Genomic DNA, 23,120 nt, shown 5'->3' with positions numbered 1-23,120 from the left:
CCCAAATCATTACATTCTCAGAGTTGCTACATGAGACCACTATCAATCCATCTCTTCTTTTTGTGTGAACAAAACTCTCCTAATCTGATTCAGGCTTTCCTAATATATAAAGAATTCTAGTAATCCATTTGCTGGCATAAACACTGCAATGTAACTAAGCTGAGCCTTACTTATATGACACAGTGCAGGCTGTGGTACAGAACAGTTTACTCCCACAAAGCATGTTACAAAAAAAAAATACAAATTATGTCATATTTCCATAACTTTCATTTTTATGCCAAATCAGTTAAATCATACGGATACTTTAGGAACTAGAAAAGTGAAAAAAAATTCTTAAGTCATTTGCTGAGGATCTTTCTTCTTAAGTCAGCATAGAATAATTTATAAAGAATCACAAGTCTTAGGAAGAGGTCAAAATCTACAAGAAAGGGAAACAGAGAAAACAGGCTCTGAAATTAAAAGCTATAGGGTAGGTAAGGTGAGGTTTGCTTACTGTGAAGACATGAGCCCTCTTTTCCTTATCTGCCACTGAAGAGACAAATTTCATACACTGGCATTAGCAAAAGAAGTTCTGGGTATTTTCTTAAAAGAAATATTTTATTTGGCTTTGTCTGTCTCCCAGAACTATCAGCAGTGAGCCTCCTGGAGAACAGACTGCATGACAGCTCAAGGTTATATGTCCCCAGCAGCAATTTAAGATTAGATAGTAGCTGAGCAGTAATTATTATCCTAATGAGCTTGAGTCTTCTACCTGCAAATACCTGCTTTAGTCTTCTTAATAACCTTCTGGAATTAACTAGATGAAGAAGAAAGACCAAAGAAAACCATAAAATTCAAATTACTATGGTCTATTTATTGTTTTTGAACTAATGCTTTAGTGCAACAGCTTTGGAGAGCTGGTGTCTGCTTGTTGCCCAAATTCTCTTCAAAACTGAAAGGTGACTTTCATGTGTTACACACTTACTGTAAACAGATGTGACAGGATTTAATATTAACTGATTGTCAGCAACCTCTAAGGCCTTTTTATTACTACACCACTCTGGAAATTTTCTATTAGTTTCTAAAAGATGAATGAAAGTGGAATATGATGAAAATCTTTCATTAATGTTTCTGCAGAATATAAATTATTGATAACAGAAGTTTGGTAAAGTTTTCTGCTCTAAGATATTATCTTTACAGACCAAATTATATAATACATTATATAAAATTATAATTTGAATTAAATTGAATCTTTCTTCTAATCTTATATTTTCTTTTAATTTTTGCAATATCAAGCTTTCTAGTCAAAATGTGTATATATGCAGGGTCTTTAGAACATTTAGACTGTCACAGCATTTGGTTCATACTTTGAGGTTATTATCTGGGGAGGTGGTTAAGTGGCATCACACTCCAAATATATGATGATAGAGAGGCTTTTTTTAACCTAGCTATAAACATTATGAAACTGATGCTACCATCTTCCCTTCCCATTCCCAGTGACGTTTCATGATTTTTGTGTGTCAGGTGCTATTGAAGACATGTAACATTCCCATGTCCATCTGATGAAGTTTGTCAAGTCTATTGACTGATCCTATAGACAAACTAAATGGTATTTAAATCAAATATGTGACTCTTAGTCACTGCCCTGCCCCAGCCTTTCAGAAGGAGAAAATGGAGGGTAGAGCCTGGGGTTTTTAAGGTACCCAGCTGAGCTTTTAACCTCTTCTACAAAGACAAAAAAATGAAATTAACTATCAAACAAACAAAAAAAAAGAGAGTACTTTTTTATTTTTCAATGGCATGTGGTCCCCCAGTAATTTACTACTATTCCACAGCCATTTTTCAGGACACTTAATGGACCCTTATTTCTGAGACTTGTTAAGAACCAGCTGAGATTTCAATTGTTACTTTGCTGATCTGTCTAAAGCAATTTCTGGCATACGCAGACATTTAAACACACACATTGTTTCACCTATTAAATAAGTAAGCCTGCCAGGTTCAGAAAGATGCCTAACTGCTGTCTTCTTATTTTCTTATGTAGGTTTTATATAACATCTTCATCGCCTTCACCCAGATGCACAGGTATGAAGAAATTGAATCCATCGATGTCTTTGCTGGCTTTGCGCGCTTCTTCGTGGTAGGGCTGGGTGGAGTCCTGTTTGGCATCGTATTTGGATTTGTCTCAGCATTCATGACTCGTTTCACCCACAACGTCTCTTCAATCGAACCCCTGCTGGTCTTCATGTTCAGCTACCTCTCATACTTGTCTGCTGAAACCCTTTACATCTCTGGCATTTTGGCGTGAGTATTCCTTATGGCTTTTTGGATGATCTCTTTGAGGAACTGGTGTTGTTTTGTGGTGGTTTGCTCAAGGTTGGTACAACACAGGCGTTCAGTCTCTGGCTTAGAGATGCAGTACACAGCTTCTTAGAGATCTGTAAAATACAGTAGTAACTAGGAAAAGCAAACCTACAGTCAGTGTAGGCACAGATATGCTATCGAGGGGCATTGGCAAAAGTACTGCAAGTTGTGGATAAAGTGGCCAGTGCTGCCACCATCTGTCTGCTATCTCTGATAAGATCAGCAGCAGGAGAGAATGATTTGATACTACATCAGTTTATCTGTATTTATTTCTAAGAAGCTTCACCATCAGATTCTAAGAGAGACATAAAACAATGGGTATGAAAAATATAAGAAAGCACACCTGAGTTCTTTGTGAACATTAGCCCTAACACAATTCACTGGAATTATATTACATTTGAACAGTATCACTGGGATTGAAACTGGGGAAAAACCAGATGGAAGAGAACATCACCTACACATGCATACTTATAGTCATGCATATGAATATTGACAATCTTTTTTTTTTTTTTTTTTTTTTTTTTTTGTGGTCAGAATAGCTTGATACTGTTGTAATGCTGGGGACATGCTCCTCAAAGTATGTGATGGTGTGAGTGCCTGCTGCAGAGAGAAAGCTGTTAGGTTCCTGACTGGAGTAAATGCAGGAATGGTGAGAATTGTGGGAAGGAAAGAGGATGGCAGCAGGAAAGGAACTGGAAAAGAAAGGAAGGAACAGGGATGGAAGTGAGAGGCTTAAGGAGAAAGCTGCTGACAAGTCACCTGCAAGGATACCACCCAAAACAGCCCACCTGCAGGGTGCAGCAATAAAGACATGGAGCCCTCATGTTGCTAAATGCTCCAGCTGGTGCTGTTGCTGCCACAGGCTCAATGCACAGCTGGTGGGTAGCAGCAGCTTTGCATGGCCTCTACTGCCTCTGAGCGTTCAGGCCTTGGATGACCTTGTGTTGCAGAAAGTGCTTCCCTTTGTAGAGGATAAACCAGTTTAAACTTAACAAATAGAAGCATATGGCTGCATATGCTGTTGTCCAGACAGGTGCATTTACTCACCTCAACTTGGTGAATCTCTGATTTCACAGAATCACAGAATTGTTTGGATTGGAAGGGACACTTAAAGGCCATCTAGTCCAATGCCCTGGCAATGAGCAGAGACATCTTCAGCTAGATCAGGTTGCTCAGATTCCTGTCCAAACTGGCCTCGAATGTTTTCACAGGTGAGATGTCTGCCACCATTCTGGGCAACATCTTCCAGTGCTTCACTGCTCTCATTGTAAAATAGTTCTTCCTTACATTTAGTCTAAATCTACCTAAATATTTTAGTCTAAATCTATTATCCCCTGTCATATTGCAATAAGTGCTACTAAAAAGTTTGTCCCCATCTTTCTTATAGACCTCTTTTAAAGGTCAAAAGATTGAAATAAGGTGTTCCTGAAGCCTTCTCGTCTCCAGGCTGAAGAACCCTGGGTTAGTCAGCTTCAGAGCAGAATTGCCTTTATAAAAATAACTTTTGCAGGATGGTCCTGGGAAGCAGTATTTGAATATTTAAACCTATTAAATAAGTAGTTAGACTGGATATAGATTATCTTGAGCAATTAGACAAGGCAGATGACTCTTGTACTGTTTTGTATACCTAACACATATGCTCAGATTGAGGTGACTGGCAACTTTAGTTGAGCAGGATTAGATGTACTGTACAGTGAACAGTAAAACCATATGGACCCTTTCCTACCTACACTGCCCAAAATATTGCTTCCCCCCTACTACTTGCACAAGACTACATAGCTCTTTATTTCTTTAACTTCTTGTTTTCATTACAGTTCTCAAATTATTAGTAATTTAAGAATGGTAATATAATTTGGATTTATTATTCTTACTGCTTCATTGAGGAAATTATTGCTTGTTTTAGAGATGGGAACTTATTGTCACCTTTCTGAATTATTGAGGATTATTGAGGATTCATTCATTTTTCACTTGGATCATGAAAGTCTATTATGTATGTGTATCTGAAAGTCAACAGTATTAATCATTAATGCCTAATGGCCTTGTCTTAGAGTGTCCTTGGACATGCTAAATGACTCAGCTCCACCAGGATACCCTTGAGAGTTCTTCAGTGGAAATTAAATGAACTGAAACTAGAGGAAGGTTATTTAATGAACAGTCATCATTCTCTGAATTCACAAGTTTGGAAAAATATCATTACAAGAGGCCCCAGAGACTAAAATCATAAAAGTAGAAACTAGATAGGTGATACTAGCATAGATAGATGTTACTAGCATAGCACTCAATCCGTGTGTTACCTATGGAAAATGCAGAGGGGAAAAGGGAATCCCCTTCACTAGGGCTGATCAAAGACTGCTGTTCCATGCGATTGTCACCAGCGTCTGTGCTGGGTGGCTGCTGGTGCCTCTGACACAGGCTCTAGGCTTCATTAACAGTGACAAAGTGGAAAACGTCCCTTTGCTTCCTTAGGCACATTCCACACATCCTATGTAACTACAGGGAGAAGGACACCTCCATAGAATAATTGAATTTTCTCCACAATGGGCTGCTGTGGTTGGAGAGTTCTGAAGCTTGCCCTGGCACTGCTATCTGCCAGCCAGCTGCCAGGGAGCCTTGGGAGTTTTGGCCCTGGCATGGGGCTACCATGCGCTGCCACCTCAAGGGAGAATACCACTGAGAGGCAGATTATGTCTCTCTAACTGATCCACCTGTAGGCTGGTACAAAACTGACCTGCCTATTGTTTGAGACAAATACTTGGTGCTTGGTGGCTCCATGTTAGGCATTCAGGATAAAATGGACTTTGAGCTGGAATGTGATACGCTTCCTTCCTTGTCAGAAAGGCTGACTAGTTTGCTTCCCTTATCCTATAAGTAAAACAGATTTGTAAACCTGAATGAAGATCCTTTTCTATCCAATAAAATAGCTAATGTTACTGAAGAGCTAAAATGCTGGTTATGATGAAGGACAGAATCTGGTGGTGGAGAGTACAGGTAATGATGGCTGATGTTGTCCTTAACTGAAAAGAACAGGTTGTGGCTGATCTCTCATGTTTTGCTCGATACAGGATGACAGCATGTGCAGTGACAATGAAAAAATACGTGGAGGAGAATGTTTCCCAGAATTCTTATACCACCATAAAATATTTCATGAAGATGCTAAGCAGCATCAGCGAGACCCTGATTTTTGTGTTCATGGGAGTGTCTACAGTGGGGAAAAACCATGAATGGAACTGGGCCTTCATTTGCTTCACTCTGTTCTTCTGCCTCATTTGGCGGACACTGAGTAAGTCAGCTTTTGCAGACAACCTTCTCTGCACCTATGAGAAAAACTCTTGGGCACAAAATTTTGTTAGAAAACTCTGTGGGGACTGGCACAACTGGTTTAACAACAAATTTACTAGTTTATATTAGTGACAAGCAAATTTCACAAATCTACACACAGAGGAAAAGGGGGAAAAAGCCCCACACAAATCTGAATGCAAGTCTCCAAGCATACACTTCATGTTTAGCTGAAAATGGAATTTTTTAAAGCAAAATTAAAATATCATGATTACGCTTATAGATGTTTATATCTTAATTTACTATATGCCTCTTGGGTAAGTGGGCCTCGTAATGATTTCACAGCACACTGTCATTAACTTATTAATTAGATAATGTGTTACTCCATTTTTGCACATGCTTTGTCCCATTCCTGCAAAGGTAACCTACTCCCTGACCTGTGGCACAGATTCCTCTAGCATGGGCAAGACAGTTTATAGATAATGTCAGACAAGTTGTGAGACAACATTTCCTCCTAATGTCCAGAATGGGTTGAAAGTAATGCTGAAAAGGGAGAAGGAATAAGAAGGCTGGTGGTTGGTGTTCTGGAGGTGGTAGCAAAAAGAAAGTAATTTTCTTGCTATATCTGGACCAAATGTGACCTTTTAAAGGCAAGCCTTTTAAAGGCTTGCTTTCCATTCTGAAATATCCTTCTAATTAAGACAGAAACAATGCTCTCCTGATATAAAAGCTGTTTTCCAGCCACATGTCCATCCTTCTCTCCGACACCAAGGGGAGTGCTAGAGCTTTCTAGAGGAAGGACAAAACATTTTCTGCTAAATTTGTGTGTTAGAATGATTACATCATTTTCTCTGAAGCTTGAATAAAATAAAGAGAAGTGGCCTGAGGTTGATACCTCACATAGGCTGTTTCACTGAGTACCTGATGCCTAGCATAGTTATAAGTAGCCAAAAAAGGTCTTGCATAAAGTGATATCCAGCAACCTACATAAGAGGATGCTGTTACTGGCTTTACCTCTAATAATCTGAGTGTATTAGTGACAGCTGTGTAAAATAACACCAGTTATCAGCATTTGTCAGTTTTTATGTCATTAATTTAATGGTTTCCACATAAAACATAAGATATACATTTCTTGTGGAGGATGAAGAAGTGAATCAAACAAATTGTTAAAAATACACTATAAAGACAAGTTGTAGTCCTTACACAGCTGCAGATTATCTCATTAATTTTAAATTTTATTAAAAGTAAAATGAAGTTTGAGAAATAAACAAAGAATTAGAGACACAATAAGCCTGAGGATTAAAATTTAAAATGCTATTATTCTTTGTCTTTCAGTGAACCTGTCCACAGGACTTGTTGGTAAAGCACTGTTCAAACACTTTAGGCAGATACTGTGCAGAAAGCTGGAAACATTGCAAGGCAAGGCACAGGGAAAACTCTAATCCAGTTGCTTTTCTTTTCTCCAGAACACTTTGGAGGAAACTATGCAACATAAGTATAGGAAGTAAATATTTTCCCCTAATCTCTCTTCTAAACTTTAAATCCTGAAGTTGTTAGGAGCCACAGTATTTTACAGGAGATATTTCACAAGCCAAGTTTAGCAGTTGGTCAAAGAGAAGCTACAAGAAACCAAAACAGAAAAAAACGTGGGGTGTCAACAGTTCCCCAAGCCAAGACACTGTTTTGCTTTTAATATTTAATATTTTCTTTTTCTCCTTGATTAATAATAGCTGTGAGTTTTTTTCCCTTCCTAGGTGTGTTTGCTCTCTTCTACATCAGTAACAAGTTTCGAACATATCCCTTCACCTTCAAAGACCAACTCATTATTTCTTACAGTGGCCTCCGAGGAGCCAGCAGCTTTTCTCTTGCATTCTTGCTTCCAAAGAATCTTTTCCCCAGAAAAAACCTGTTCATCACTGCGACTCTTGTGGTTATATATTTCACTGTGTTCATCCAAGTATGTATATTTCTTAATGGATAGCTTTCATGTAATAGAGGTGACTGAAAGCTTCATACTGAAAATTGCATTGAAGTCACTCTTAGGCTAAGACAAGTTATTGCATTTTAGGGCCAGATTTAGCACTATACTGTGTAATTAGCCTTTTTTAGAGCTTTTAGTTAATACAAAAATTCTGTATTGAAAACATGTATTTTTAAAATATTCAGGGGAGAGGGTACTTGGTGTCCAAAATTATTTATGTTCATTCCACATGCATTTCCTGGTGCTTCCAATTTAAGAAGTATTTTAGCTTTACCTTTCAGTACTAATTCTTTCTTTATTTGTGATATATCTCAAACTGACCAGAAATGTCTGGTCAGTGACAGTATGTCTGTTCTGTGACAGATTTTGAATCTTATACTTTTATCTTCGTCTGTCTTGGAGACCAAGTACAAATATTTTGAAATCCTTTGTAAAAGAATATTTAAAAAATAAAGTGAATAAGTTACATTTGTAAGTATAGATGTCTGCTTTAGATAGTTGAGTTATTCCACCAGGCTTACTGCTGTACCTGGAAGAACTGAAACTTCTAGACTACTTACAACCCATATTTTGCATTTTCCAATACCAAGGTCTCAGATCCTCTAGGGTGCCAATGGGGCACTATGAACTTGTGATGAGTAAGGTGCTTAGATTCCACCAGGACATTGTTTTTCACAAAAAACCAATTTGTTTCTATTTCCCCTTTTAAAATGGTTTTCTGTAGCAGTGCAGTAAAGAAATGGGAAAAACTGAAAACAGTTTCTAAGTGAAAAACCCCTGGAATGTTTAATTCTGAAAATGTTGACGTAAATGGTTTTAAGACTTCAAGATCTCACAAAGATAATATTTTCTTTCAAATGAGTCCTCTTTTGAAGATGAATGCCAATGAGTCAGTTACTTTACATAATTAGAATATGCCAATAAATAGAATCTCACTTAAAAAACCTTTTTTAAAAAAGTTTTTGATTTCAAATTCTCTTCTGTAGCTCTCCATACAAATAACGGTTCATTTATGTGCTAAGACACAGCTTTCCTAACTGATTAAAATTATCCCCTTTTTCTTTCTTTCTATTTTTGCCTAAAAGATAATTAACAATTCAACTCATTATTCCAAATGCAGGGAATCACAATTGGACCATTGGTCAGATATCTGGATGTTAAAAAGACGAACAAAAAGGAATCGATCAATGAAGAAATTCATGTGCGAGTAAGTTTTTTATATTAATAACCAGTATTCCAAAAAGAAAAGAACAGGTATTCCAAAAGAGCTGGAAAGAGGGAGGCACTTGGAAGCCTGGCATTCAGTGCATTTGGATGCTCAGTGCTTTTAAGAATGTATGGAAGTAACCTAGGCATGATTTTCTAAGATCTTGCATTTCATTTATATTCATATTTATGATCATATTATACTATCATCCACAAGTGTCATGGTGTAGTAGGTCCCTTACTTATTGGTACTTTGACCATGGGAGGACAGAAAGAGAAAGGTAATGTTTACCAAAGCACTCACCATCCTTCCTAGCTGGATTAGTCAGAAACATCTGTTGCCATCTTTTGACCAGTTCTAGACACTGAAGCCTTAAAGGTCTTTAATCCAGATTTATTGAACTGAGTTGAACCATTGAACTGCAAACTTACTTTCAAGTTATTCTGAGTAGTGATCTTTTATCCTCTCAAACATTTACTTCAGTTCCCAAATTACTATTATATAAAGTAACAGGAAGTTCTTCAATCTGATTTAACATTACAGAAAAGCTATGTACATTCTTTCATTTCACAATAGGCAATACATTTGAAATTAACAGAAACACTGTGTCTAAAAATGAAACACACACAGAGATGTAAGCTGCAGAGACATTAGCAAAATTAGAACATCTGAATTGATTTTGAATTTAAAGTGAATTTAATTATTACTATCTGAACCTTTACACTGAACCTTGAAGAGAACTTGCATTTTAAAGCACCCCTTATGACAACATGTCTGTAAGAATTGGTCTTTTTCTTTCTCTATAGTGCTGGAAATGCACAAAAAAGGACCAAAAGTAACAGAAGTTAGCAGGGACCAGTCTCATGTCATTCTGCAAAATCCTCAGAGAATTTACCTGTCAAGGTGAAGGTGTTGGTATGTGGCCCTGTGCCTCTCCCACGAAGTCCACACATGAGGAGGGGAAACTTGGAGGGGAAACAGAACCAAGCATTTATATTTTGGGTTCAGTAGACAAAAAGGACCCAACAATTTTTTGTTTCCATCAAAACATTGCCACTGCAGCCAAGCTGCTGCAGTGGCATCTTTGTCTTGATTTTTAGAGAAATGTAGGTGCTTTCAGAATTAACTTATATGCTCCAATAAAAAAAATAAATCTCAAAATCTTGTCAATAAGTGCATATTTGTGGTAACATTCTTTTTTTATAATGGCCACTTAAAATGTTTCCATGTTTTTTTCTGTAGTTGATGGATCACTTGAAAGCTGGTATTGAAGACATATGTGGACATTGGAGTCATTATCAGCTGAGAGATAAGTAAGTATCTCTTATTGCAGTCTAATATAATAAAATAACCTATCTATCATTTTAAATATAGTAGGTAAATAGAATAGGAAATCAAAATGCTGGGGTCATGTACTGTATCTCTTTTTAGAAACTGAACTCCTGAGTAACCATTAACTCTTGAGAGTGCAATGCTCATACATTGCCTCCTAAATTGGATGTGCACAGGCAGAAAATAAGCCTTCAGAAAGAAAAACATAGCATGGGAACTCATGCTGCAGACATCAGCCTGTGCATAGCCTTGGTATAAATCTGAGATCCTATAAAACATTTCTTTAATTCTGGATTTAGAACATAAGCTACACATGGTGTCAGTGCTTCACTGACTTTTTTTTTTTTTGAAGAGAACTTGCATTTTAAAGCACCCCTTATGACAATATGTCTGTAAGAATTGGCCTTTTTCTTTCTCTATAGTGCTGGAAATGCACAAAAAAGGACCAAAAGTAATAGAAGTTAGCAGGGACCAGTCTCATGTCATTCTGCAAAATCCGCAGAGAATTTACCTGTCAAGGCTCACTGCTGTGAGCCTCCACAGCAAAAAGGAGCCCTTGCTGGTAGTAGAGAATCAGTAATAATTACTCACCTGTCCTTACAGGTCTTTGCATTCAGTAATGACTCTTATCTAAAATAAGAGTGCTGAAGAGAGTGTTTGAACTTAAACAGCCAGTAGCATAAGCAGATACTCTCAAGCTAGTCTTTACTCAGAAATGCAGGGCCCGCATTGTCCCTTCCATAAGCAGGGTGAGGTGGTTTTGTGAAGCTTTGCAGCTCTTCCAAGCTCTGCCCAGAAGAGATAGATCTGCTGTTCCCTTAACTTTTCCCTAAGGGAGTCCTGTGGACATGTTGGCCACCACCACAGCATGTGAAGGGAAGTAGGGTAAAGACTGATTTTTCTTTCCCCCAAACATCTTATTATGATGCTGTGGGCTAAAGGTTATCCCTAGTTATGCCTACGCTCCTGTGCTGGAATCCTGTCTGACCTTTCAGTATTGGACTCCAGTAATCCAGCCAAGGGTGTCTGCTGGGACATGTGGCAAGTCCTTTCATGATTGGGTTTCTCCCTATGGAAACCAGAAATTCAGAGTGGGAAGCGGATGACTAGTTTGCATCCAAGTCTTGTCCCAATGGGAAGTAATGATATAATGTACTAGGGCATAATACAGAATCTAAAATGTCTTCCTGGCTCTGAGTACAGAGATAGCTTCAGGATATCCATCTTCTGGGGCCACACCACTGCCTTTGCAGTCAATAAACTGAACAAATATCTGTTGGAGCAGTAAATCCGTTGAAATAGCTGCATTATACATATCTGTGAGTAAATGCTATCCCTTTGTCCCATATCTACCTGATATCTCTGGAAAGAAAATTTTCCCTGAACTAGCCATAAATGTAGTATTTTAGTTCATGGACAGATTCAAAAAACTCACTGTGTCTGACATTTAATAGAAGAAGATTGTATTAAAAAGTATTCCCTAAACTTTTGTACGCAACTTTAAAGTTGTGTATCAGAATTAATTACCTAAGCAATAACAATCCAGGAGGCTTTTTGTTACACAGAAAAGCATAAAGAGCTCTAATCCCCGTACAAATATTTGTGTACCTTCCTCTGCTATTAATGAATAAAAAATGGCCTTTTCTAAAGAAAAAAAGATACAAATCCTCTAGTGTTTTTCCCAGCATCGTGGAGCACCTTACCTTGCTGTGGTAAACTGTTCCTTTGAAAGAAACAGAACTGTTGCTCTGCTGAAGATCTGCTGTTGTTCTGCTAAATGTCTGCCTGAAAGCATGTACCTGTTCCAAGGCACCCACACACATTCACATTCAAATTATGCCACACATTAGCAATATTTTACAATCTGCAGCATGTAAGCACATAGTATTTTGGGGTCCTTTCAATTTCTCTGTTATTCAGAATACAAAGAAATGTATTTTCTCTGCTCTAATTGTCAGGATTCAAAATTATCAGCAATGTAATGGGCCCTAACTACTGTAACTGCTGGGCCACTTAGAGCCTCATTGGTGGCTGGCTGAATAGGCCAGGATTACAGTAAGAGCAGCTGCTGCTGTTATGTCCTTCTATAATGCAACATTTGTACAAAAGCATGGAGACTGGCTGTATTCTTTTCTGACAAATGTGGCAGTGTAATATGCAAACATACACGCAGCCCTCTTTTTTTGCTCTGATTGCAGCTTGTTTCTTTCTTTTGTCTAGCGGGCTCTGCAATCTCTGTGGACCAGTAGACTATGCCAAATATCCCCCTAAAGGTCTCAGCTCACCAGGCCTTCAGGAGTCCACAGGTGCCTCTAATTTGTATTCAGTTTCCCCCACTGAATTGTAGATATATGCATTTGAATGAAGATCAGCTTGTACTACAGAAATGAAAACATATTTCTTTTTCTACACTTTGATTTTGGTATCTCTCTTGCAGATTTAAGAAGTTTGACAATAAGTATTTGAAGAAAATTTTAATTCGGGAGCACCAGCCCAAATCCAGCCTTGTGTCATTGTACAAAAAGATGGAGATAAAACTGGCCATTGAGATGGCTGAGAGTGGCATGAAAATTTCAAAATCATCCACTACTTCTTTACAGTGAGTACCTACCTCCTGACCCTTTGCAGTGTAGGGACAAGAGGACAGGAACAAAAATGAGGAAGTACTCAAGGTATTCCATGACTTAATTGAAATGTAAGAAAAAAGAAGACAGTTATGAAAAGAGAAGGCGCAATTTGGTGTTCATCATACTTGTGCTTTGCTCAGAGCATGAAAGTTAAAATCATGGACATTCCTGTTTCTTTTCCATGATAGGCAGTCCTGAAGAGAAATCATGAGTCAGGTACCGAAGCCACTCTGCTTGCTTTAAATCATAGTAGTGGCTCAAGACAGATGTACTTATCACTTATCACCCCCTGGCCAGTGGGTTTTGTTAATCCCTGCCAGGTGCTGAGAGACCTGGAGGATGGTGTAGCATACAGGTCCTGACTCCACTGTCCCAGTCATGAATTTTTGCTGAGAGCAGATTTCTTTCTAGCATTTGCAATTTTTGCTGCTCCAGTTTGCAATCCCTCAAACCACCTTGCCATATTTTGGTATTTCCAAAACAAACAAGTTTGTCCAATTAAACATTGAGAGCAGCCTGCCTAGAATGAGTTGAGGATACTTGTGGTGGAAATGCTGGACATTAACTGTCAATGTGCACTCGCAGCCCAGAAAGGCAATCAGATCCTGCATCAAAAGTAGCATGGCCAGCAAGTTGGGGGAGGGGATTCCCCCCTGCTACTTTGCCCTTGTGAGACCCTACAGTGCTGTGTCCAGCTCTGGGGTCCTCAATACAGGGAAGACATGGACTTGTTACAGCCGGTCCAGAGGACTGCCACAAAGATGATCAGAAGGCTCTCTCCTAGGAGACAGAGAAGGCTCTGGGAGCACTTGCTTGCAGCTTTCCAGTACTTAAAGAGGGCTTACAAGAAAGATGGAGACAGAGTTTTTAGTAGGCTTGTAGCAGCAGGACTAGGAGAAAGTAGGTTCAGACTAGGTACAAGAATGTTTTTATGATGAGGGTGGTGAAACTCTGGAACAGGTTGCTCTAGGAGATGGCAGATGCCTCATCCCAGGAAACATTCAAGGTCAGGTGTGATGGGGCTCTGAGCACCCTGACTGAGTTGAGGATGTCCCTTGCTCATTGTGGGGGGTTTGGAACCAAATGCAAGGTGTTCTATGGTTCTACCAAACAGTAATGCAACTTGGCATCAGACAGACCAGGGGACAAAACTGGTAGGATCTCCAGAAGGAACTGAGGGAACACCCTCTAGGAGAAAAGTTGCACAAATCTTCCATCTTGCATACTATAATTGATATGCATGCATTTATCTTTGCCTTGCAACACACTGTCCAGAGCACAGGTATTGCTGCAGGCACTTGCCTCCATAATTTCTTTCCTGGGTTCCTGCTCACCACTGTTGCTGCTATCACCTGCTCTTTCCTGTTACATCCTTAAACCACTCTCCATTTTGCAGCAGCTTCTGGTAGGGTCTGGCATATTACCTTTTTTGAATGATGAGCTCTGCCAATAATGGAAAATCCAAATATCAACTGGATATTAAATTAAAATCTTGCTTGAAACTCTGGCTTAATCATGTCAGGATCAATCTGCTTTCTTGTACTGATGTCAGCATGCAGTGTAAGACCTAGCCCTTTTCTCTCTAAATTACTCTTTGCTGAATGGATGCTATTAAAAAAGACTGCATGTATGTCAGGCTCCTTTCTGTCTGCTGTAATCCCTTAACCATTCTGAGCCAAGAGAAAATGTGCAAGGCTGAGAGACAATCCATAGCAATCAAACAACATCACTCTTCTTTTCCTGAGGGAATGATAAAATAAGACAAATCGCTCCAGCATAGTTCAGAAATTTTCTCCTGAGCTGAGAATTTAGATTGAAAAATATTCTTTAATAAACAGCTGATATGATGGACTAATTTTTGCCATCTCTACACTGGCTATAATTGAATTTTGCTGTGCATCATCCTCTCATGAGAAAGCCTTTTTAAAAATGAAGTGTCAACTTCACAAAAAAACAGCCTGTGGCTCAAAACCATTATGATCTTGCAGGCTGTGAATATTCTAGGAAAATACATGTTTCTCCACCTCTGGTCATTGATAAGTGTCTGCTGTTGAGCACTGCAGGAGACAGGGTATTGAGCTAGTTGGTGGATCTTTGGTCTGAGCTAATACAGCAGTTCTTGCTACCTTTCCCCACAGCAATTAAATGAACCTGTGTAAAAGGTTTCTAAATGTATTTATAAATTTTCTGATTGCTGCCATTGATGCAGTGTGTACCAAAAGTCTCTTGTCTTCTGTGAAGATATAAAACTCTGGCCATGAACAAGAGGATATTTGAAATAAAATTCCAATGTATGGCATGGAAATCATTATTAGCAGTGCCAGAGTAGTGAGAAAACTCTCAGTCACACTTCTGATCAGTTTTTGCAGCTTTTATGCACACAAGGAGATTTACTTTATAAGAATCAAAGCAGATTTCCAATGCTGTGAATTAGAGAATTACATTCATGCTGGTGTGATTCCTGCAGGTGGAGTGGGTGTCCAATTTATAGTATTTTCAGTGTGGAGTGAGAAAATTTGCCCATGGGTTGTGCAACAAAGAATCCACACTGGAATGAAAGCAGAGCATTTGGTTATGATATTTTGGAGAATATAAGCCTTATACATAAGGATAGAAATGGCAAAAGTGGAGTCTAGGACATATTATCTAAACTGAGAGTTTATGGCTCGTTTTTGTAGGCAATATGACCATTAGAGAGAAAGATGGTTTGGTACATTAAGTTTACTTAATGCTGGCTTCATATTGCTGCAGTATTGACTTTGGTAAATCTTAGAATATATCATTACAGTACAGATCAGAACCAACTGTTGTGTTGTCATTTGTGGTGATACAGTTATGAGAAAGTTGTACACAATAATGTTATTCATTCACAGGGTGAGTGAAGATTAATGAAGAGTTTACAAAGTTCAAAATTTTAGATATAATATAAAAAAATAATATTACACAGATTGTGCAAGTATCAATGTATCAAATATCAAGTATCTCCATATCTAAGGAAGAAACAAATAATGTCATGACAGTCATTATAGAGAGACAGCTTTCATGGCATATTATAATATATTTTTTTTCTTCACAAATATATGTCCTGTGCTGCTCTTTGTTGTAACATGTTGGAAGATTCAATAAGAACAAAAGAAATTGTTTCAATAAGGATTACTTTATGGGTTTAGTAGCATACTGAACATGTGTGGGTTTTTTTGGAAGCCCTTTCTTAATGTATTACAAAATGTAAAAGCAATCTGTTCCTTATTAGCATATACATGCATTGTTACCAGTTGGGTAGGTTAATTTCCAATCCCATTAAAAGAACGATGGCTTTTTATTTGTGCTGCAGAACAATATGCATTATCTTCATGCTATTTTTTCTCTTGCTACCCCAGCTCAACTGAGACTCAAGCAGTTTTATTTATTCTATTCAATTCACTTTAGGAGCAAAATAATAAGATTTGAAATTACTTAAAACTGGATACTTCCGTGCTGTCATATGGAGAAAGTCAGGTGTGCAGCTGGAAAAGTAGAGATAATCTGATAATGTCCCCAGTGGAGTCAAGTTTTTCCCTGTTTAGATGCTTTCCCCTGTTTATTCCCATCTGTAAGGTATAAAGACCCTGTGGACACATTCAGTGAAGCATAAAGCAGGGAGGCAGTTGTTCCCTGTGATGTCAAAGCCACCTGCAGCAACTATTCCAGTTCCATTTGCATTACACAAATGAGCCAAGCCTGTATTTTAGAGACCAATACTTGTTGACAGTCCCCAGTGCTTGTGCATATTTTCCCAGGTGCGCCTAGGGTCTCCCTGTTATCCAAAGGGACATCAGACAGGGGCTGCTGACAGCAAGGAGTCTGGTTTCCCTGTGTGGAGGGCAGCATACACGGGCTGTGCTCCAGTCTGAGACACACCACACCCAGTAGGGAGTAAAGGTGCAGTGAACCCAAGCCTGAAAAGTTTGTAGCATCCCCAAATCCTCTCAGTGTATCTCTGAGAACTGAAAGCAAGTGGAAAAGGAAGCAACCAACCAATGCACCCACCCACTCAGCCTGGAATTGGGTGATGGTGAAGGTCTTTTTTTCCCTAATGGTAGATAATTAATTTGATTGTTATTGCAATTGTTGAGAATTGATGAATGTCAATTAAACATTTGATGGGAAGGATTTATCAGGGATAAGATTTCTGGTCAAATCCAGAAAGGCAGCCCTTTTCTGTCACACTGACTTGCCAGCATCTCAGTGGCAGACTCATGGGTCACTCATGATTCAGTGAGGTCCTTAACCTGTTGCTTATCCCAGTCCTAGCTCTAATACTACACCTTAACCTGTTGTTAATTTCCCTATTTGTTTTTATTTCTTAGAAAAAAAAAAGACCTCTGTTTTAGCCTGATGGCAGAATGAAAACACATTCCAAAATCTTAAAATATATCAGGAATTAATTCTTATATTGCAGGGGCTTTGGACAGGGGCCGGGGCACCAGGGATCACTGCCTACTTGATGGTAGGAAGCAGTAAAATATAGAATCCAGGCAGTTCATGTTGGTCCTACAAGTTTTCAAGATGTTCATGGTAGATTATAGAACAAAACAGTAGTAATATTATTAAACTAGATGTAATTGTAAATTATAACCTTTTCCCTATGTTTACATTATAATCACAGTTTAGCTTGAATCCATCATCCTTTACCATTAAAATTTTAAAATTTATTTTAGAGGAAGTGTGAAATAGATGCACACAAAACTTTGGCAATACTATACATAGATCATAATTGATTTTCTAATTGCACAATTTACAGACAACACTTTAAGGACATCACTTAGCTGAAAAACACCACTTGCAATCACTTTTTTTTTTTTTTTTTTTTTTTTTTTAAGAGGCAAGAAAGCAAAATGGAGAAAGGAAAAATTCAGAAACAACAAGACAAACTCAGACTGATTCATCCTGGATGATCACTATCTATTTCTCTTTCTTTTCCTGGGAATTCATCTGAACACTAACTCTCACAGTGATTGACTGATGTAGTGAAACCCGATAACATTGCACAGCAGCCCTCCTCCTCTGTTTTGCTGATGAAAAAGCCAGGCAGCTACAAGTGACTGTGGGCTTGTCAAAGTTTTTTAAAGACACAAAGATGACTATCTTTTAGGTGGTTCTTTCATTTCACACGGAGAAACAGGTTCAGTAGCAAGGAAATTCTATATGTTCTCCTCACCACAGGGCAGGTCTCTCAGACTTCATAATTGAATACTCTTTTGTTCTTAAGGATTTTCTTCATTTTCTCAAAGCAGTAAAATCCAGTAAGATGGCAAGGCCCAGACTGCTAGACCATGCTGAGTTTTTTGTTCAGACAGAGGAGGAAACTTGCAGTGCTTTCCTGAGCTGGTTATGGCCTAATTTAATCCTTAAATAGGAACTTCTGGAGGTTTAAGAAAGAAGAGTTTCAGCTGTATGAAGGCTTAGGGCCCAATTTGAGTACCCACTATATGGATGAAAACAATGAAAGAGCAAAATTTGACCTTTTAAAATTAATCTTCGGATGATTTGCAGGTGTTGCTGATCACTAAAAGGTTCTGCATAGTCTTCTGTTCTAGCACTAAAAATAGACCATGCATTATTTAATGGGATTACTATTTAATCAGCTCATTAATACCATATTTAATTTCCCCTTTTATTTGCAGGAGCGGCAGGAACCAGCGTGCACAGAGGCTGTCCCCGGCAGAGGTGGAGGCCATGAGAGACGTCCTGGCACACAACCTGTACCAAGTGCGACAAAGGGTGCGTGAGCCGCCGCTGCCGCGCTCTGTTTGCGGACCCGCAGCCCTTGTTTGCCCTCCCCGTACCGCGGCCCCGGGGCACCTGCCGGGCGCTGGGAGCCCGCGGCCAACCGGGGAGGGCAAGGAGGGAAGAGCCCCGGGCTTGGGCATTGATCAGGATTTTAACCAGCTTTTCACCCTGACGGCGGTGCAAAAAGCCAGGAAAATCTGTGGCTGAGCTGCAGAGGTCAGGCTTCCCTCGCCGCACGGCTGTCTGGATGGGAAGCCGCCTTTCGAGGCTGCCCGGGCTCCCGGGAGCGCAGCCCGGCTGAGAAGCGGGCGGCTGGCAGGGCTCCGGCAGCAGCGGCGAAACTCCGCTGCGGGGGCGGCCGGAGCAAACACCGCGCAGCCCTGAGTGGGAGCGGCATTTACCCGCACCGCAGGAGGAAAAAAAAAACGAAGGAAAAAAAATTCCATGTCCTCCGAGCTTCATTTTGCACATTTAGGTGGCTTTTTTTCCCCTGTAAAAGTGGTGTGATAATACCTCAGCGTGGATTTGTTTTGCAGAAATTTGTAGCGACCCTGATGCAGCCCAGGGTATGGTATCTGCTTAATCCAGTCTCGGGTACTGAATAGTTGAGAGCTCGCCCACAGCAATGAGTGGGAGAGGATACATTACAGTAACCTTGAAATTATGTCGATAAACAAGGCTAACTCATGTAACACACGTGTACTAGAAAATGCTAGGGCCTGCTCATTTAAATGTGGCATTATTAATATGTTATTCATTCCTAACGTTGTTTGATTTGCCATGGCTAATTATCCTTATGATATCAATTTCTTATCTTAGCAGCAACAATTTGCATATATAGTTATCTCTTAGCTTACTGAAATGAACTTTCTCTCTTCAAAATCAATTACAGTAATGACTATTTGTGCTAGTCATTTCCTATGTAGTATTGAGAATGGTGTGCTTTTGGAAATGAAAGATTGGATGAAAAATAATGCCGCTTCTAATACTCCTTTTCAGCTCTGAAAAGCTGTTGCTCGCCAGACCAGTTTTACAAGGACCCTTGCGAATGAAACTGAAATCAGATTCTACTTTTTAAGAGGGATTATAAACTTCAGTGAATTTTTCTCTTTAAGGCAGATAATTATTTCCTTCATTTCACTAGCTGTATGTAATAAACTAAAAAGCTTGCCTTAAATGATGCTTAGTTTTAGGGTAATATTAATTTGTAGTTTGTTCAAGTATGGAAAGGAAACTCAGTAGTGCATCTCATTCTGGAGATTCATTCTTGGTTCCTGAGTGCATCTGAAGCTTGCTCCAGGCTCAGTACTATTAGTACCAAAGCTCAGAGTTGAGTTAACCAGTTATCTCTTTCTTGGGACCTATCTGTAGCTCCCAGCTACAGTTGATGAGATGAGAAAAGAGATGACAAAGACAGGACAAGCCCAGAGGTGATAACAGCTTTCTTAGGTAGGTATATTTTAGATACCTGCACTTTGAGCAGGCAAGAGTCTCTCAAAAATGGCATCAAAACGCAGCCCTTGAGGTCTGAGACTTACAACTGTGTTCCTGCTTCCTCCCATCTTCCTCTGCATCCATGAGATTTGTGCATGGCTGCATTTTGCCATGTGATACCAAAGAGATCTGTGTTGGGTCGGTGACCGAGCTGAGGCAGATGTCCCCTTGGCCCTGTGATTGATCAGACTGATTGACATTGCAAATGCACTGAAAATGAGCTGGCTGCATTTTCTGTTTCAGGCACCAGCATACAACAGGCACAATCTTCCTACTGACACAAGTGAGAAACAAGCACAAGAAATCCTCATCCGTCGGGAACACAGCCTGAGGCAAAGTTGCAGGAAGGGAAACAGCTTGCCTTGGGGTAGACCGGTACCTGTTATCCATCTACTGTTTATTTTAATTTTAAAAATGCCTCTGCTTCTTTGTAAATATGGAAAGACACAAGTTTTAATGTGATCTTCGCTGTAATTAAAATGGATATTTTCCCAGTGTGCTCGTGCAGCACTTAGAAAGAAAGAGCTTCACTTAGCATGTGAGCAGCAAAGTTTTTGTGTCCAGTCTCCATATATTGGTCAGAAATCGGCTACTCTGGCTGTATGTAGTAAAATAATGTAACTTGCATTGATTTTGCATGTACAAAGTACAGTGTAATCAAAAAAGGCCTGATGCAAAGCCTCTGGCACATTGATGATTTGGGTTCTCAACCAGTAAGAGATTTGTCTGACCAAAGGTAAGCATTGAACAGCACAGACATTTATAGCTGAGATAATCATGGTTAAGGAAGAGAAATAAGTTCTTGTTGGATAGATTAGTTGTATTCAAATTTTTCACCTGAAATAAGAAAGGTGAGTCTTAGAAGAACATGTTTTTCTCTGGTGACGGTAAAAAACCCTTTGGCTGTTATATCAGATAGGCATTCTCGCTGGAGCTGACGTTGAGTTCAACCATCCAAACCAAGCATTGATCTTATTCATACCTCTCAAAATTTGTCCGTAAAGGTGCAGCATATTGCCATACCTCTTTACTGTTTCACCATGTAAGTGCCAAGGCACTGGACACATTTCTGTCTCCTACACAGGTTAACACCACAGAAGTACGCTACCTCTCTTTGCCTCAGGGTCCACGCCAGCCCACTAGAAGAAAAACCAGGCATGTTACTTTTACAGGTAATGGAAGTGCTTTACTCTGTATCTTACTCCAGTAGCAAAAGAAACTTGGCCGGTTGTTTGGTGGATTTAACAGTACTACATGGTACTACTTCCCATGGAAGTCAACAGCCTCTTTAAATGAGCTACACCCTTCTCTCCTTTCTGTTTTATCTATGTTGTTTATATGATCATTACTACAGCAGTTTCTGTTTTGTTGCAGCACTTCCTGCTTTTCTCTTTTTCCCCTCTTGAACAAATATTCATGTGATCCCTGCAGTTCCACCTGACCAATTAGTCATTCCCTGCAGCCCCACAGACAGAGCTGTATGCAAAATTATTATAACTTGCTGAACCTGTAGCCCAGTTCAGGTGAGACAGATGGAGCTCCATGTCCCCAGGTCCTGCAGGTACCAAGACTGAGCAGGTATTCCCAACAGGCAGCCCCACACCAAAATTCAGTGCATGTGTACACACAGCCAGACACAGAGAGCAGCACAGACATGGCACAGGGCTCACACAAATGCAAACAGCATCAATGGCCTCATCCTTGTCCCCTCTCTGGCTCATGAGGCTGATAGACTGTTAGTGAAAAATTATAAATACGTACATGCTGTCTCAGTCTTCAGTAGCTGGCCTGAGATACATGCTCTGCTCAGTAGCTGGCTCTGGACATTCCATCTGCGCATTGGGCAGGTAGGTTCCTGAGGACACAGCCCCATAGCAGCTGCTGGTACACAGACACAGGCACACAGAGACATGGTCTTACACTCCACTTCATGTATTGTAGGACCCTCCAGTACCTGGCCTTGGGCAGCCAGTCTTTCCTGGAGCAACTTCCTGGATCCCCTGGTCTCCTCTTGCCTCACACACAGGGACACACACATGCAGACCTGTCTCTTTGGTATCCAGTCCACATTATGGCCTTACTAATAGCCAACCACAGATCCCATGGTCTCTTCAATCTTCAGTCACTGCTCTGCACCTCCTGCTCCCTCCAGTAGTCAACCTGAAGACCTTCTGCCCTCCTCAGTCTTTGTTCCAGACTCATGGTTGCTCCAATAGGCAGTTCCAAAGCCTTTTATCCCACTGAATTGCTGGGTTTTTTTTTTTTTTTTTTTTTTTTTTTTTTTTTTTTTGCTGTTGTTTTTGTTAAGGTTGGAATTGAAGTGTTTGAGATGGTATTTTGTATTTAGACTTAAATGTTTATTATTTTTCATTTATATTATAGTCTAATAATTTGTGAGTTTTATAGCATTCTACTAACAAGTTATAAAATGGCTATTTTTTTATATAAGGTCTTTTAAGGCTTAACTATCTGTCTTTTAAGATCTTAACTATCTATTAACTATAAGAAATTATACTTAAATTATTTTTACTTTTAAGGCAATAACTAACTACTTGTGTCTTGCAATGTGGACATTTCTATCTAATTACAAAACGCTATCTAAACTTATGAAGAATATGAAGAAGAGCAACTAGCTACTGCCCTAAAATTTCTATTTTGCTTTATATATATTATTAGATTCTAAAATTTTAAACTCTAGGTTTTCTACTTTGTGATATTACACACTTCTATTTAAACTACACGTGGGTAATTTTAGTGTTATCGATTAATTGTGGAAGTTTCTTTATGGCTTCAAGTCAAATATAGTATTCTCTTGTGGGTCTGTGCCTTTCAGCACAGAAAGTTTAAAATTCTCAGGATCTAGGGTTCTAACACTTAATGGCTACTCTGGCTTGGTGATTGCCAGTAATTTTGCACTGACAGATGCACCCCAGTCCCTCCAGCTGCTGGCACTCAGACCTCCATACACACAAGCACACAGTATGGGGCTGCTGATAGAGGAACCCAGTCAGAAGTGTAGTCAAACAAACAAACAAGACAGACTGTGTTGATCAAGTGCAGAGCATTACTGGACATATGTACAGACTGGCCC

General features: G+C 39.4%; 1 protein-coding gene across 1 annotated transcript in view; it reads left to right on the top strand.

Annotated features, from left to right (window-relative positions):
* The window catches only part of SLC9A4 (solute carrier family 9 member A4), a 31,813-nt gene that overhangs the window by 6,109 nt on the left and 2,584 nt on the right, over nucleotides 1-23,120 (top strand). Inside the window, exons 3-11 of the mRNA XM_053935096.1 lie at nucleotides 2,021-2,280; nucleotides 5,403-5,620; nucleotides 7,371-7,573; nucleotides 8,718-8,804; nucleotides 10,047-10,117; nucleotides 12,574-12,735; nucleotides 18,430-18,526; nucleotides 20,273-20,404; nucleotides 21,114-21,201. Coding sequence (XP_053791071.1) covers nucleotides 2,021-2,280; nucleotides 5,403-5,620; nucleotides 7,371-7,573; nucleotides 8,718-8,804; nucleotides 10,047-10,117; nucleotides 12,574-12,735; nucleotides 18,430-18,526; nucleotides 20,273-20,404; nucleotides 21,114-21,201 — 1,318 coding nt within the window. The remainder of the gene's footprint in view (nucleotides 1-2,020; nucleotides 2,281-5,402; nucleotides 5,621-7,370; nucleotides 7,574-8,717; nucleotides 8,805-10,046; nucleotides 10,118-12,573; nucleotides 12,736-18,429; nucleotides 18,527-20,272; nucleotides 20,405-21,113; nucleotides 21,202-23,120) is intronic.

The sequence above is a fragment of the Vidua chalybeata genome, chromosome 2 (assembly GCF_026979565.1).
Source record: "Vidua chalybeata isolate OUT-0048 chromosome 2, bVidCha1 merged haplotype, whole genome shotgun sequence".
NCBI classification, from domain to species: Eukaryota; Metazoa; Chordata; class Aves; order Passeriformes; family Viduidae; genus Vidua; species Vidua chalybeata.
The sequence above is the reverse complement of the archived record's forward strand: the minus strand, read 5'-3'. Positions and strand labels throughout refer to the sequence as shown.